The sequence below is a fragment of the Protobothrops mucrosquamatus genome, unplaced genomic scaffold, assembly GCF_001527695.2.
Source record: "Protobothrops mucrosquamatus isolate PMUCROS unplaced genomic scaffold, P.Mucros_1.0 scaffold60, whole genome shotgun sequence".
Taxonomy (NCBI): Eukaryota; Metazoa; Chordata; class Lepidosauria; order Squamata; family Viperidae; genus Protobothrops; species Protobothrops mucrosquamatus.
The window spans coordinates 547,693-563,062 of record NW_015386439.1 but is presented as its reverse complement, the minus strand read 5'-3'; the positions used below and the strand labels follow the sequence as shown (position 1 = coordinate 563,062).

Genomic DNA, 15,370 nt, shown 5'->3' with positions numbered 1-15,370 from the left:
ACTAAGCATGTCGTTCCCAACTCTCCAATCGCAGCTATTGCAAAGATTAAATACCAGTTTGGTTATTTTTCCTGGAACCCAAATTATGTTCTGTGGAGATCAGCTGTCTTCGGCCTCAACGAGGCTGGCTGTTGGTTTATACATTCTGTCTGTGTGGAGTGAGGGACCGGCCTCTGGCATTTAGTGGGCCAGCCAGGCTGTTCAAATCACGCTCCAACATGTTTCTGTAGGCAGAAGCTGCAGTGGTGATTCCGGCACCATCTGAACCGCTGATCGCAACCCCAAGCTCTCCCTCAGCACCTGCAAAGCGTTTATCCTCGCACTTTGCTCTAGATGATAACCATGAACTTTAAAAGAGAGAAGCTGAAATGCTTGTGCACCCAACTTACTTTTAGGGCAGAAGCTTTCAGAAGGGGCCTCACGGTGGGCATGTAGCCTAGTTTCTCTTCTGTACAGGGGAAGGACAAGCCCATTTTTGAGGGGAGAAAGGATATTCCAAGCTGAGCAAAGTAGGAGTCGGTGGGCAACTCGGAGAAGTCTTAATTACGCAAGAATCTCCTTCCAGGGCAGCCTTTTCCTTAGGTTGTCGTTTGTGAGTCTCTTGGGGCCTTCAGACAAAAAGGGTTATTCCGACAGCAGGGAATGTAGGAGGATAAAGTACACCAAATAAAGGGGTGAAAAGGCCAGTAAAGCTAGTTGGGATGAATGCAGTTCCAGAGTTCTCCTTCAGGAAAAACTACTGGATCACCTGGTGATGGCTCTTCTTGCTGCTCTTCCTCCTCCAGACAACAGTGATTTGATTGCCTGCACCGTGATCACCAAGGACAGCGGTCAGGTCCAGAGGTTTCTGGCGGTGGATATTTACCAGATGAGTTTGGTGGAGCCAGATGTTGGGCGATTAGGCTGGGGAGTCGTTAAATTTGCTGGCCTTCTCCAGGTGAGCATAAAACTTAATGGATGGTTCAGATTTTGAGCTGCCTAAATGACAGCACAGGTGTCCGCGTGTCCTGGCAAGCAGAGTGTGCAGCAACTTGACAGCAAAGCCTTCTTTGGCCACCGATGGTGAGCAACTCCCCCCCCCCAAGTGGAGCGGGACGAGTCTCCTGCCCAGAAAAGCCACCAAACTCTTAGGGACTTTCCAAAGGTGAAGGTGCTGAGACTCCTGAGTTTTTCAGCGTGAAAAAATGATGAGAGTGACAATTGACCTGGGATATTTTCAGAGCAGGGATTTGTGGCCACATGGCCAATTTCTATTTCAGCATGTTCCTCTCTAAGCCAGGTGGCTTACCTTTTTCTGGTTCAGCGCACCTGAGCAGCTGCCGGTGTGTACAGTTTCCTGCAAGAGGAGACTTGCCAGTATTCATTGTGGCTTCCAGTTTATTGACTTTAAAGCAACAAGAATCAGCAGCACTGTATCTGGGATTCATCGTGCCGTAATTGACTGGCTCCACACAACACAGGGAGTCAGCTCAGCAAAAGATCTAGCAGCTGCCTTAGCAGAATCCCTGGAGCTCAATTTGTATTCTTCTTGGTTGCTGAGTGTGTTATGCAGATTCAGCCCCTTCAGTTAGCAAACCGTTGTGCAAACAGAAGTGGGTGACTTCTGAAGCTAGGCTAATCTGTTGTGTGAATACAGTCATTGTGATGCCTCTGAGCCTGGACTAGTGATCTGCCTCTCCAGTGCTGACGTCCCCTTGCTTAACCTAGGAACAGAGAAGAGGGAGCAAGGGGGCTGGTTTGGCTGCAGTAAGAAAGAGTAACTCTGCCTCGTTGTCTTTTGCAAATCAATCAGAATAGAGCTAGAAGGGACTTTGGAGGTCTTCTAGTCCAACCCCTTGCTCAAGTAGGAGACCCTACACCATTTCGGATAAATGGCTGTCCAGTCTTTTCTTAAAAACCTCCAGTGATGAAGCACCCACAACTTCTGAAGGCAAGCTGTTCCACTGGTTAATTGTTCTCACTGTCAAGAAGTTTCTCCTTAATTCCAGGTTGCTTCTCTCCTTGATTAGTTTCCATCCGTTGTTTCTTATCCTGCCTGCAGGTGCTTTGGAGAATAGCTTGATCCCCCCCCCCTCTTCTTTGTAGCAGCACCTCAGTTACTGAAACGCTGCTGTCATGTCCCCCCTAGTCCTTCTTTTCTCTAGACTAGCCAATCCGAAATCCTGCAACCGTTCTTCATATGTTTTAGTCTCCAGGCCTTTAATCATCTCAGTTGCTCCTCAAATATAGCTCTGGTATCTGTGCCAGACCTCAGCTGTAAGCTCTGGTCTTTGCTGACCCCGTGTGTTTCCTTCCTTGCCCCTTCCAGGACATGCAGGTGACAGGAGTGGAAGACGACAGCCGGGCCCTGAATATCATCATACACAAGCCGGCTTCCAGTCCACATTCGAAACCTTTCCCCATCCTACAGGCGACCTTCATTTTTTCGGATCACATCCGTTGCGTCATTGCAAGGCAGCGCCTGGCCAAGGGGAGGATCCAGGCTCGGCGGATGAAAATGCAAAGAATCGCAGGTACCAGCCTGGTCCTCTTGTTTCTCTCGGGGTCCCACTGGGCTCCTTCACCTGTCGCAAATGGGGCAGGCTGGCCTGTTTTTTCCCAAGCAAGTCAGAAGCCATTCTTCGTTCTCAGTTTCCTCTTCCTGGCTAGTCTTGAGAGAGCAGTTGAGGAATCACAGCTCACATATCATGTAAACCAGCCAGGAAGGAGCGTTTATCTGCAAAGGGGGGAGAACTTAAGGCCTGCCAGGCAAGGTACCCGGCCTCACTGTATGCTAGGGCAGTCTTGGCTTTCTTAGTTTCTTAGCCGAAACGTAACGTGTGTCTCCTTGAACCCAGCACTTCTGGACCTGCCCATCCAGCCAGCCAATGAAGTGATGGGCTTTGGACACAGCTCTGCTGCCACCCAACACCTGCCATTCCGGTTTTATGAGCAAGCCCGACGCAGCAGCTGCGACCCAACTGTGCAGCGCTCGGTGTTTGCCTCGGTTGATAAAGTCCCAGGTAAGCTCCCTCCTCCTCTGCCTCCTCCCCCAGGTGCATCTTAGGTAAGATGTCACGATGAGGTTACGGTATTGTGGCAGAGGAAGGCGTGACCCAGTCTTCTTTAGTTTCTCTTTCTGCGATAATATTATTTTTAGAAGCATCTTCATTTAAAAAATCTCATTTTTGCCACTCTGTAGCAAGAATGCTACCCTGGTGGCATGTAAGAAAATTCAGAATCCAAAAACATAATAAATGAAATGAGTTAAAGATGTAAAAATAAAAAAGTTATCATTTTAAAAAAAGTTATTAAAACTTGATAATGCTGTTTACGTACAAACCAAAAGAAACTCAGTTTCAGAAACTGTCCAGTTGAGACCTGGGGGTGGAATGGCGGGGTGGGGAGGACTTTTGAGGGCTTGTAGCAGGCATGTCAAACTGCCGGCCCACGGGCCGGATGCATCATACTGAAACCGCGCCCACCCTGTTGCTAGCAATGGGGGGAAAGTTGCGACGTCATTTACAGCGCGAGTTTGACATTCCTGGCTTATAGCAACCTGGCATCTCTCCAGCAGATTTTTTTTTAAATGTTCCAGGTATGTGCTAATGTTGCCTTGTTGTTTCTCTAAAGAAATATTTACCTGAGTCTGCTTATGATGGAGCCTAGATGTGAGAGAGTTAAACATGTGTGAGAACAGGCTCCACCAAAAGTGCCCAGTGGTGGTAGCTGTTGCGTTTAGATTATTTAGTATCCTTTCTTTCCATCATTTCTGGTTCTGCTTTATTTATATGCAGCATTTAAACCCGGTGCTTTTATTTGCAGTTGGCTGTGTTGCATATTGTGTTTGTTATGTCTCTGGTCTATGAGTCTCATATAAGTAATCTCTTAAAAACTCTGTTTTTGTTGATTAAAACAGATTGAAGTTATTTAAAATCTTCAATATAATAAAGCTAGGAAACTATGCTGTTTAAGTCATTGATTTAAATCAAATTTCTTGTTACCTATGCTTACTGCCTAAGAATACTTACTACTTATTTGAATACTTACTACTACGACAAGAATACTTACTACTTATTTGAATACTGAATATTTTAAAATTAATTTTTTATGTATTCATTCTTATAACGTAGGTGTGATTCTCCTTCTTACACTGTGTGTTTGTGAAAAAAGATCCTATAATGTTAGAAAATGATATTTTAAAAAATGAAATGCCCCAAATTGATAGATCAAAGCAAAACCTTGATAGTTCCAGAGTCTGTTGAATCCATTTCTTTTGATATTGCCTGGACAAGCCTAACAAAGCCTTCAGCCGTGCACTCCGGCTGGGAGACCCAACCTAGAAAATGACCCAGGAGGGAAGGGCTGGAAGTGATGCAGGCAGAGCCCGTAGGTTGCCTTCTCTTCGGCGCTTGGGAAATAGTTGGGGTGGCCTTTCCAGCAGGCAGCCTCCAGCTGCAGCGGGGCAGCAGTTCCAGAAGGCCTCAGCCCCGTCTAGATTTGGAGGCCGAGACGAACACAGCTGCCGCTTGCTTGTGGGCAAGAGTGCCGATCGTTGCACAAGGGACGTGACTTACGTCATCCGGGGCAGATTCATTACATGAGAGCCACTCTCTTTTGCAAGCAGGGGCACAGAGGAAGAGACCCCCCAGAAGGGACCCTGCTCCTCACCGCTGCCACCGCCGCTTCCAGTTCCTTTGCTTGAGGAAGCGATAGGCCAGAGAAGCCAGCCGTTGTTGTGGATGGAGGCTGCCGAATAGGAAGAGAAATAATCAGGCTTACGTGGACTGGGGGAAATGATGCATGGAAGCTTGGAACACTAAAACAGCTGAGAATCTGTACCGGCCGGGCCTTCAGTGATGGGAAGGGGGGGAGGGGGGGAGCCGAAATTTGATTTGGGCGGCCCAGCCGTGCCAGTGCAGACGGAGGGCTGAGGAGGTTGTGGACCCGGGGCTCCGTCCGTCCAGCTGGCCTAGAGCAGGATTGGCAGGCTGCCAAGGCAGAACGTGAAGCCCTGAGGTCTTTGGGGGCCTTGGTGTTAATCCCTTAGCCCAGGATCGTGCCCTTTGACCCCTTCACAAGGGTTTTTTTTTTCCTTTCCTAGTTCTGCTTTTGAAATCTTTTTAGCTGGAAGCCTGACACCACATTACGGTAGCCAAGTTTACAGCAATGCAACCGAGCAGTTCAGGAGAAAAAAAGAAAGATGCCTTTTTTAGGTAAACAGTTTGCTGTGATTAGCTTGTTTTCCCCTTTTACAAACAGGAACGGCCTCTTTGCACCCGCAGCAGAATGATGTGTGGTTCCATAGAAGTTGTAAATGAGATAATCCTTCTGATAGGTTGGTGAGAAGTGGCTCTGTGCTAACTGGCCTCCTGATAGCCAAATGAGCGTTTCTGAAGAAGGTGCCAGATAGCTCTGAGATAAGCCGGAGTCCTGTTTCTGAATTTGCATTGCAAGGCAGGGGATTTCACAACACTCTGTTTTACGGTGCTGCTGGTTATTTTCAATTATAGTAGCTGGGTGACAGTCAGGGTGCCTCAAGGCTCGTTTCCCATAAACCCTGTGAAAGAGTCACAAACCAGTAGTACAACATTGGGTCATCCTGCATCAGAGGCAAGCCCTTGCTCAGTTTTCCTTGGAAACCCGTGTAACAGACCGTCACCAGGGCGGTGGGGAAGACTGGGGAAAGTTTAGGGATGTGCAACCATGTTTGGAAGGCACAAAGCCCTCGCACGCATGGGAGTTGAACCGGGCGTTTCTGTTGTTTTCCCCAGAGGGCAGGGTGCTTTAGCTGTTGTAGCCCGTTTCACAGTAGAACTCAGGGTATCATGTTATCTTTGTTGCTTGGAAATTGAATCATCACAATTTGTGTAGAGCAGGTGGGTTTGGGGGTTGAGTCTCTTAAGACTTTCCATGCAGCCACTGATTTTCTGAAGACTCTCTTGTGTTGAATTGGGGGGGGGGAGATTTTCTATTTCAAGTTCAGCAACCAGATTACTGAAGCAGGAGAGTGATCACTTGATTCAGAGGATTGATTATAAACACGGCTCATGGCCCATTTTCAGACAATGCATTTTGGAGGGACCTGGTCCCCTCCCTGTCAATTTCCTTTCGGCCACCCTTATTTTTTAAAAAATAAAACATTCTTTATTTCTGAAGTCAAATATCACAGTGTTGGGTTTCTTCCACACTTCCTGAAGACAGCCACTATTTTCAGTAAATGTACTAGACCGTCAGCCTCTCTGAAGTTCTTTGGCTTTAAATTACCTTGAGGAGATGAGAAGTGATGGGTCTGAAATGTTTTGTCCTAAGAAAACAATTTTGTAACCTGACTTTTCATGATCTGATGATCCAGATGTAACTATGTTTGTCTTCTCACTGTCTACTTGTAATGATAAATACCAACCATTTCCCCGTGTTACTTAACATTTTTGGAGAATGCACTCGTTCTGAACTTTCTACCCTTGAGATTTTATTGACTTCTAGCTCTTGACTGAAATTTCTGTTCCTAGAAATTGGTCTTCTGACACAGTGATTTTCTTGAGGTGGGGGGTGGGGGTGGGGCAGAAGACTTTCTTTTGCAAATGTTGAACCATCACACACACCCCTCCCGCCGCCCTTCATTCTGCTGGTGCCATGAACAACTGATTTTTAGACCATGAAGTGTTCCCAAGGTCTACCTAAATAACAGGTTTATCGACTTCTGTGAAGTTGTGGTTTTCAAAAGTATTGTATTTTCTGGCAGGCCTGGGTGCCATTTCCTGTTGCTGATTTTGTTAAAAATCTTTTTCATAGATTTATTACCTCTTCAGTTGAAGGTGGCAAGCTAAAGATTGGGCTCAATGAACACATTCTCAAAATTCTGCCGTGCATTTGGATCACTGGGGATTCAGCTGGAGGTCTGGGGCCAAGGGGAGGCTGGGCCTTGCCAAGCAGCCTGCTGCCTTGCCCTTTCTCAGTTCCTGCCAGGTACCATAATTTGTGGTGCATTTAACATGGAATGAACTCCCGTGACGCAAAGATTTCAAGGAGCTCAGCCTAGTTTCATCCAGCATTTGGGCAAAGGGAAATAGTTGGGAGCCAGGCAGGATGCACCTTTGAGAAACAAACCCCTGCACCTTTGCTGAGCCTCCAGGGCAAGACCCCTGGCACCTCCACACAAAGGCCACAGAGATGCTAGTTGGAGGCTGTCAGTGCCCGTCTGGCACACAGTAGTTGGAGTTTGCACCCTGTGGGCAGAGTCACCATGGAGAACAGTAAACAAAGCTGCCATCATTTGGGTGGCATTGATGACGAGCTCTTCCAGGGCATCCCCTCAAGTTATAGGGCGGATGTCAGTAGAGCTCTGGTGATGTCAAATCTGTGTCCTTTGCGAGTGTGGTCCGGTCGAGTGAAGGCAAAGCAGGACAGCCACAATTTGGAGGCTGCGGCTTTTCTCCTCTGTGGTGGCTGCTTGGAAGGAGGGCTCCCGGAAGTCCCGTTCCCAGGAAGCTCTTGAAAATGGGAGAGGGAAGTGTGCTGGGAGTCGTGGCCATCAGCACTTCCAAACTAGCGGAGGGAGGCAGAGCTTCCCTCGGAGTCACTATAAAGAGGAAAGCTGGAGGAAGTTGGATGTGAGTCACCCATACAGATTAAACACTGTGCTAAGAGTGGAGCTCCCCCACTCTGTCCCAGCCTTCCCCTTACAAAGAAGTTCTATAAAGGTTCCTTGTAGCAGAACAGCCTTGGGCAATCGAGGAATATCACAGTCTCTTCCTCCTCCCCCCCCCCCTTTTCAGAAAAATCTGCCAGTCAATTTATGCATCACAATTTATGCTGGAGTCCCTGGCCGCCATAGTTAGCAGCAGTTCCTTTGGAGAACAATCTTAAAGAGACACCCCTCTCCTCTCCCCCGTGTTAGCTGTTAATGTAAATGAACATGCCGCACTGTTGGAGACGAATTTGATGTGTGAGAATTAAAGAGAGGGGCAGGGGGCTCGGCAGAGGCCCCAGGAGAGAACATTGGGTGTAGGCAGTTTTTGAGCTTGGAGCCATGTTTACCAGCCTAACCACTTTTAAGACGCGTGGACTTCAACTCCCAGAATCCCAGAGCCAGCACGTGCACCTGCTCTCAAGAGGCCTTGAGGAAATGTCCGACCAGGGAGGAGAGCGAGAGGCCTGTAAGCTTCCAGCAGAGGAACCAAAGGGTGGCCGGGCGAGCCCCTGGCCGGTTCTGCCCTCGGCACTCCTCAGCCTTTCTGCAACAGATTAGGTTGTTATAGCCTTGTCCTCATATTTTTAGAAGTGGGTTTAGAATCACAAGAGCTAGGAACTATTTTTAAATGCCAGTTGAACTTCTCAGGAAGCCGAGTCCAACATCTGGTGGGGATTTTTGTTTGTTTTGATTTGGTGGCACTTCCCCAGAATGGTCGTTGGAGGCAGTTTGCCGTTGCCAGGGACAGTGGGGTGGACAGCGGGCAATGGGACCTGTGTGTGCTCCCCATATGGAGGCAGGAACCGAGCAAAGCGCTGTCTTCCCAGGGCAGCGGCCTTTGGGGTGCTGGAGTGTGTGTCGTTCGGATCTTCCACTTTGATTAGCGATGTTGGGCTGGAATTAGGGAGTTGACCTCCCAGGTGCAGCTTCGTTGCCCAGTCATGTTCCCCAGCCCTTGAGCTCACTTGCCTTTTGCTCAGCAGGGCAGAAGGAGAGGCCTCCCCCTTCCCAGGAATTGCCCCCAGAGAGGTGCGGAAGGGAAGGCTCCTCAGCACGGGAGTTAGGAGGATTTGTGTCCGTCTCCCAAGCGCCCAGCCCCAGTTCCTTATGAGCTGCTCCTCTGGGCTCAGCCTCTCTTTGGTTTTGTCTACCTTGTTTGTGTTTTAAAACGTTGCCAAGCCAGGGAAACAAGCAGACTTTTGCCCATCATTCCCTGGTGCAGTGAGCGATTGGCCCATCAGGTCCCCTGGGATTGCCAAGCGGATGGACGTGGGCACGAGCAAGGCCTCGGCCACCTGGCTCAATCCTGGCCCCTTGAAGTGGCCCACCTTGCAGCTGGATGCCCAACGCGGGAGGAGAGAGCTGCTCTTCTTCGCCCCCCCCCGTGGGAAAACTCTCCTCTGCCTGGGGGGGCTGAATGGCCAGATGAGTGGTGGAAGGAACGTTCCCGTGCTGTCTTCCGCCTCGTTTGCTGAGCAGCTTGCAGGGAAACATGGATGAGGCTCCCTTGGAGGCTCCCTTGCAGCTCGGAGAGCCTCCTCCAGAAGCAGACTCAAAGGGCTGGAGAATTATTCCAGGGAGAGTCTTCTGGAGAAACTACAGAAAGTTCATTCCGTGACCTCGTGGGAGGCCTGCAACAGTCCTGTTCCTGGCAGCCACGGAGGACCCTCAACCTGCATCGGGGGCTTTTTGTTGCCTGAGTGGGGAGGGCAGCAATTCTTGGCACTTGCCTGGGGAGAAGGGCGGGATGCAAACAGGATGATGTCCCCGTCCATCGTAGGCCGGAGTCCTCGCTGGCGGCAGTTGCCCCTTCCCAGAAGCCAAAGGAGAGGAATGTCTGACTTGCTCGGCAGGGCCCCTCCTGAACCTGCCCTGTTGCGGCCAGACTCAGTTTCCCCCCGCGCTGCCCTTCTCTCCTCCCGGCGGCCTCAGAGTGTCTCCTTCGGTGGTGAAGAGGCTGGTGTGTTTCCGCCACCGGCGCTTGTGTAAGTCCTGCCTTCCTCTCTTGCAGGTTTTGCAGTAGCCCAGTGTCTCGACCAGCACCACCCCTCCTCCTCCTCCTCCTCGCCGTCCCCGTCCTCCAGCAGGAGCACCGGGTGCTGCGACTCGGCCGTGGCCAGCTCCACGTCCACACCCTCCGTCGCACAGAGCCCCTCAGGTATCCGCGCCTGGCCTTCTAGCGCAGGCGACTCTGGGGGTTGAGCGGGGTCGAGGTCATAAACTTGATTTGAACTCCACTTGAAGTTTTAATGAAGCTGCTTAATTGTACAAATACTGTCATTTATTAGTAACCGTTCTGGAAAACATAACACATGCAAAGCGATCTGCCAAGTTATTTTTCCTCAGAAACAGCTTCTCTGCATTCTGGACAAATTAACTGGCTACGTGTCTGAAAGCCTCATAGCTTTGGGTCCCCACCCCGTTCACAGGGTTGACCCCCCCCCCCCAGTGCTTGGTTAGCAGGAGGGGTCATTCTGAGCCGCCCAAAGAAATGCTGTTCTAAGCTTTCCCAGAATCTGTGCCCTCCGTTCAAAGTCTGGGCACCAGGTTGCCCAGGTGGAGAAACGCAGCCCCTGCCGGGAAAGGAAGAGTCTCCTTTTGGCAGCGCATGGAGCAAAGTCCGTGATCTCCCCCCCCCCCCCCCGGCAGAGGGAGCCCAGCAGCAGCAGCAGCAGCAGCAGCAGCTAACAGGCGCTTTGCTGGCTACCAGACTCCTTTCCACAGGAGGACTTTGCCCTCTGCCCTGCTTTGGCCAAATTGCTGGCCTTTCCCTTCTACTCGAGTGTAGCTCAGCGTGTGGACCCCACCGGGGGCCAAAATGAGGGTGCAGGACACGGGCAAAACAGGGGACTGGTGGTTTGTCCTTCAGGGTAGCAAACCATTCATAAAATGGGAGAGAAATGCTTTAATGATTGAAGAACCTTCTTAGGTATCCTAAGGTAAGGAAGTGAGAAATGTGTAGTAAATACGGAGGACTGAGCTGATGATGAGGCAGCTCCCAAGAAGCTGGCAGACTCCCCGCTTTGCTTTCTTCTTCTTCTTCTTGCTTTTCCCGTCCTTTTCCTCGTTGGTTTTCAATCAAAGGATTTCCTCTGGCTACCCCCTGGGGACCCTGCAGGGAATTCTTAAGGGCCCCTAGAAACCTGAAAGAGGAAGCTTTCCTTCGGGCACCCAGGAAAGTCCCTTAAGATTTATGAAGCGATCATTTGCTGCAAAGCTCAAAGGGGATTTTAGTGCTTTCGCTTGGATCAAAGTCCGTTCTTCACCATGGATGGTGGCGGCCATTGGAGAGAGTTACTGTAAAGTCCCTTCCGTCTTTACAAAAAGATTGAACAAAGAGGGAAAAGATTGCTGAATCCACCCAGGTTCCTCCACTGGGGGTTGAGTCTCTGCCTTGCTCTCCCCCGCTGGCCTTTCCTGCCCGAGGACAGGTGGCACCAGGCCCGGACGGCTCCCTGCCCTGCCCAGGCTGGGGGGGGGGGGGCAAAGTCCAGCTAGGCCAAGTGGTGGCAGCAGCTTCCCCAGGCAAGGCCTTAGAACTGCCCCGTTGTGTCATGGATTGGGTGGCCTGAAGGCGCCTGCTTAAAAGGTGAGCAGCGTTAAGTGGGAGCAGAGTTGGCCAGGCTGCCCCTCCACGTCCCACAGGGAAGGGCCTTTCCCTCCCCCCAAGCCAGCCCTCTTTGGAAGTGCCCCCCACCCGGTGGACGGTCTCCTTACTTAAGACCCGAGGGGTCTGGAGAGTCCCTGGTCTTCACCCCCAGGTCCATCTGGGGCTGCCCCCAGATGGGGTTGTGTACTCACAGGAGCTGCCCAGAGTTCTGACAAGCTTTGCATACTGAAAATAGGCAGAGTGGATCCTGGTGGGAGCTCCCCGTGAAGGATGCGGCAGCCTTGGAAAGCGCTCAGGGCCTCTCGAAACAGGAGGCGGCATCAGTGCCTTCCCTCCCTCCTTTTCCTCTGCGCCCTGCTCCCCCCCCCATAGCTTTCCCGGCCATTTAGCGTGCTAAATTCTGTCTTTGTCCCGCCCCTTTTTCATGCCGCTTCCCATGCCTTCTTTTTGGTTTAAATAAATGAAGCCATGCCTTTAGCTTTGTGTTCCAGGTGCAGGATTTCAGGCTTGCTATGTGGAAGTGAAATGAGGGGGGCTCTTGCCGAAATCTCTGAAATCAGAGCACGCTTGCTTGCTTGCTTCCTTCCTTTGTAAGTGGGGACGTCGGCCTTGTCTTGGGGCCCCATCCTCAAGGCAGGCCGAGGATACCGTCGCTGTTGGGCGGTTGACGTCTCTGCCTCGGTGGTGCTTGTGTTGTTGTCACACTAACGTGTCCTCCTTCCTGTTTCCTTCCTCCTGACATCCCCCCTCCCCGCTCCAGTTGTTGAAGGCTTCCTATGATATCTCCCTGTGCTTCCCTCTAGTAAGGCCGGGCAGGAAAGGACGCCGCAGAGTGCTTAGTCTCTCAGAGGCTGAGAGTCACGGCGGACACTGGGTTTAGGCCGTCCAGCAGCAGTGGCCCCCGTCCTGGCCAAGCCCTCTCAGGCAGGTCTCCTCTTGGATGTGTTTTCGTGCACGCGTCTCTCGCACCCGGGTTCTGTGCTAATCGGGCGCACCTTCCTCCTCCTGCCCCAAAATGGCTTCTCTTACACACACACACACACACACACACTTCCTTGAGAGAAAGGCAGGTTTCCCCTTCTGGGCGGAGAAGGTCTCTGCCGGAGGGGGGGTGGGGGGATCTGGTGGGATCTGACAAAGCCACGGGTGGAACCGGCAAGTGGATCAGATCCAGGGAGCCCTGGAAAACACAGGCCGCTCTTCCTGCCGTAACCTCAGGAGCTGCTTGGAGGTAAATTCAGCGGAATCTGAAAACTTCAAACGCGGCTTGATGGAAGCAAGCCGGTTTTTTTAGCAGGAGGGGCTTCTTTTTGTTCGCAAGGGGTGACTTGGGTGTTGGCCCTCTTTTCATTTTGCAACACGTTGGCTGCTTGGTTTTATTTGCATTTTCCTTTACACCCAGGATCACTTTCCTCCCATCTTCAGAGTTCTGAAGTCTCCATTTTTCCGGCCCCTTCTAGAGGGGGAGCCCCTGGGGAGGGTCGCCTGCCAAGAAGAGACTTCCATTCTCCCGCGTGCCCCCCTCCCCCCCCAGCATTCTGTGCAGGGCTGATGGGATGCTCCCTAGTTCCAGCTGGGTGGCCGTGCTGGGGGCTCACCTGACCTGGTGAAAGAGCAGCTCTTCTGGGCACATCCAGGCAAATGAGGGCAGTTTTCCAGCAAGAAAAGTATTCTCTTGCCACTCCTGGCCTTGACTCTCTTTTGCTCCTGGGTTCAAAAAAGTGCTCGGGTGCCGAGAGGCGACTGGCCCGGCTGAAAAGGGGGCGTCCCTCCAAACCATTCTGCCGACCTCCCGGCCGGGGCCCTGATGGAAAGACCCCCAGAAGGCCTTTGGCTTTGCTCCAGCCGAGAGGCCATGAGCCGGTCTCCCGAGTGCTTATCCCAGCAACATTGAGCTACCCAGCGCCCGCCCTGCCCCGCCCCGTTCTGGCCCCCGAGTCTGTGGCCGGGCAGCTGCGGCCATGGAGTGGTCAGGAAGGCCCAGGCCTGTTGGGATCCCGGTCTTTTCCTGGTGATACGTTGTGACAGTTGGATGGGCTAGTTTTAATTTATGGGGAAGGCTTTAAGTCAATAGCATTGATCATCCGATCGATCCGAGATGGCCTTGGTTAATAAGTAAAGACCTGGGCTTGCTGGCAGCAGAGATGGCCCCTGGCCTTGGGCCACCTTGGCAGGGGAAGCACCTGGGAGGCAGAGCGAACGGGGCTCAGGCTCAGAGCAGCCTTCCCTGGAATTGCAGTGCCCTTGCCCCCCCCTCCCCCTGCCAGCTGGACATGGGCAAAGGCCTGACCTGGCAGGGGCTGTTTCGAGGTCCCAGCAGCTCAGCCTTCTGGGCTCCCCCCCCTCCCCCCAGCAAGGATTTCAGAGTGCCTTCCGCAGCTCCTGAGGGCGGGCATCATCCCTGGCAGGACCACTTTGGGCGGGAACTGGGCTTGCTGGGTCCCTCCCAAGCCTTGCTCTGCTCCCTTCGTCATCCAGAGGCCTCTTCCTGGAGGGTCTGCTCCCTCCTCCTGGGCTGGGGGCCTCTTAGAAAGGGTCAGGCGTCCCAGGAGTCGCCTTCTGCCCGGTCCCCTCCTCTGCGCTCTGGGTCTCCTCTCCTCTTTCTCTCAGGACAAGGGCGGTTTCTCTTCTCTTCCTTTGACTCCCCGCTTCTTCCCCTCCCCTGTTTGCTTCTCCTGTTTGAAGTTTTTGGTTTACCAGAGCAGAATCCCCCCCCCCCTGCCCTGGGTGGGGGGCTTGTCTGCACAGCCTGCCTTCTCAGTGGGAGGGGTCTGTGGCTGCCCTCCCTGCCAGGCAAAGGTAGGCTCCAGAAGGAGAACCTGACCGAGAGCACTGCTCTCCTTTCCTTGACGAATACATCATGTTTTTCTGTGTGAAATGGACACTCGAGGCAATTTAAAAGAGAGACACACACACCTTTGTGCGCAGATGCGTGGGCAACAGTGCATTAAGGCCTTAATGCTGAAGTCAGACTGTTCCATGCCTGTGGACTCCCTGTTTGTAGGTCACCCTAGCTGGAGGCAGGGAGGAGGAAAAGGACCATTAACTGTCACTTTGTAAGTTGGGCAAAGTTCAAAGGCTCTTGGGAAGGAAAGAGGACGACTCCCAAGATTAAAGGAAGCTTTAAATGAAGGGAGAAGCCTCTAAGACTGGAGAAGAGAGCCAGAGCAGTGTTCTCAGTAAATACAAAGTCAGCCCTGGGTTAGCAAACATTTATCCAGGTTTGGGAAGGATTGGCCTAGATTGCCTAAGTGTGCCAGGCAGACCCTCCAGGGTGGCGGGCAAGGAAAGAGAATTTCCTCCGAGTGTGACGGGTGGCCCCCTTTCCTTCCGCAGACGACTCGGTCGCGCGTGAGCAGGCTCTGCCCTCCTCCTCGTCCGGTTACCTGTCCGCAGCCGATCGCTCGTTGCCTCCGGTTTTGAAATCTGGCAAGAGCCACTCCAGGAGCGAAGCGGAGACGGCCACCGCCTTGTCGCCCAGCCTGATTCCTGCCCCGCAGCCGACCATCTCCTTGATCTCCAAGGACAGCACGGACAGCCTGAGCATCGAGTCGCTGACCCTGGTGCCCCCCGTGGCTGCAGACAGCATCCTTGCTGTGGGCACGGCCCAGTCCCTGGCTGCGGAGTCGGAGGCCTTCACAGGTCCCGAGCAGCAGTCCTAGCCGTTGCTCAGGCGGCGGCCGGACCGTTGCGGGAGGCCTCCTGCTGCTCTCCCCAGCGCAGCCGGTCACCGGGTTCTCTGAAACAATAAACAGTAGCCAGCGTTTCTTTAAGGGAGAAGTCCGTGAGAGGCAGCTGTGGGACGCTGCCCCAGGGGGGGGGAGGGCACTTGAAGGGGTTGGGGGTGTTTTGGAAGGACCTGTGGATTTTTTCCTTGGTGGTTGGTTCTGTTCCATTTGCTGCCAGCAGAAGCTCCCCTGCAGCAAAGCCACGTTGCCAGCTCCTCTGGGATGGACCCTCACCCAACCTCTGCTCTCCGCTTTGGCCAGGAATGGCCTCTCAAGGAACCGAAGAGAGATTTCCCCCATGAATATGTGTGCGCACAGACACACACACACACACACACACACACACACTATTTGAGCAGA

General features: G+C 52.4%; 1 protein-coding gene across 1 annotated transcript in view; it reads left to right on the top strand.

Moving 5' to 3' along the window:
• CLEC16A (C-type lectin domain containing 16A) overlaps positions 1-15,079 on the top strand; it is a 36,486-nt gene extending 21,407 nt beyond the window's left edge. Inside the window, exons 19-25 of the mRNA XM_029283353.1 lie at positions 786-937; positions 2,309-2,513; positions 2,838-3,002; positions 9,684-9,830; positions 12,090-12,179; positions 12,476-12,496; positions 14,613-15,079. Coding sequence (XP_029139186.1) covers positions 786-937; positions 2,309-2,513; positions 2,838-3,002; positions 9,684-9,830; positions 12,090-12,179; positions 12,476-12,496; positions 14,613-14,944 — 1,112 coding nt within the window. The 3' untranslated portion in view covers positions 14,945-15,079. The remainder of the gene's footprint in view (positions 1-785; positions 938-2,308; positions 2,514-2,837; positions 3,003-9,683; positions 9,831-12,089; positions 12,180-12,475; positions 12,497-14,612) is intronic.
• Positions 15,080-15,370: the final 291 nt, after the last annotated feature.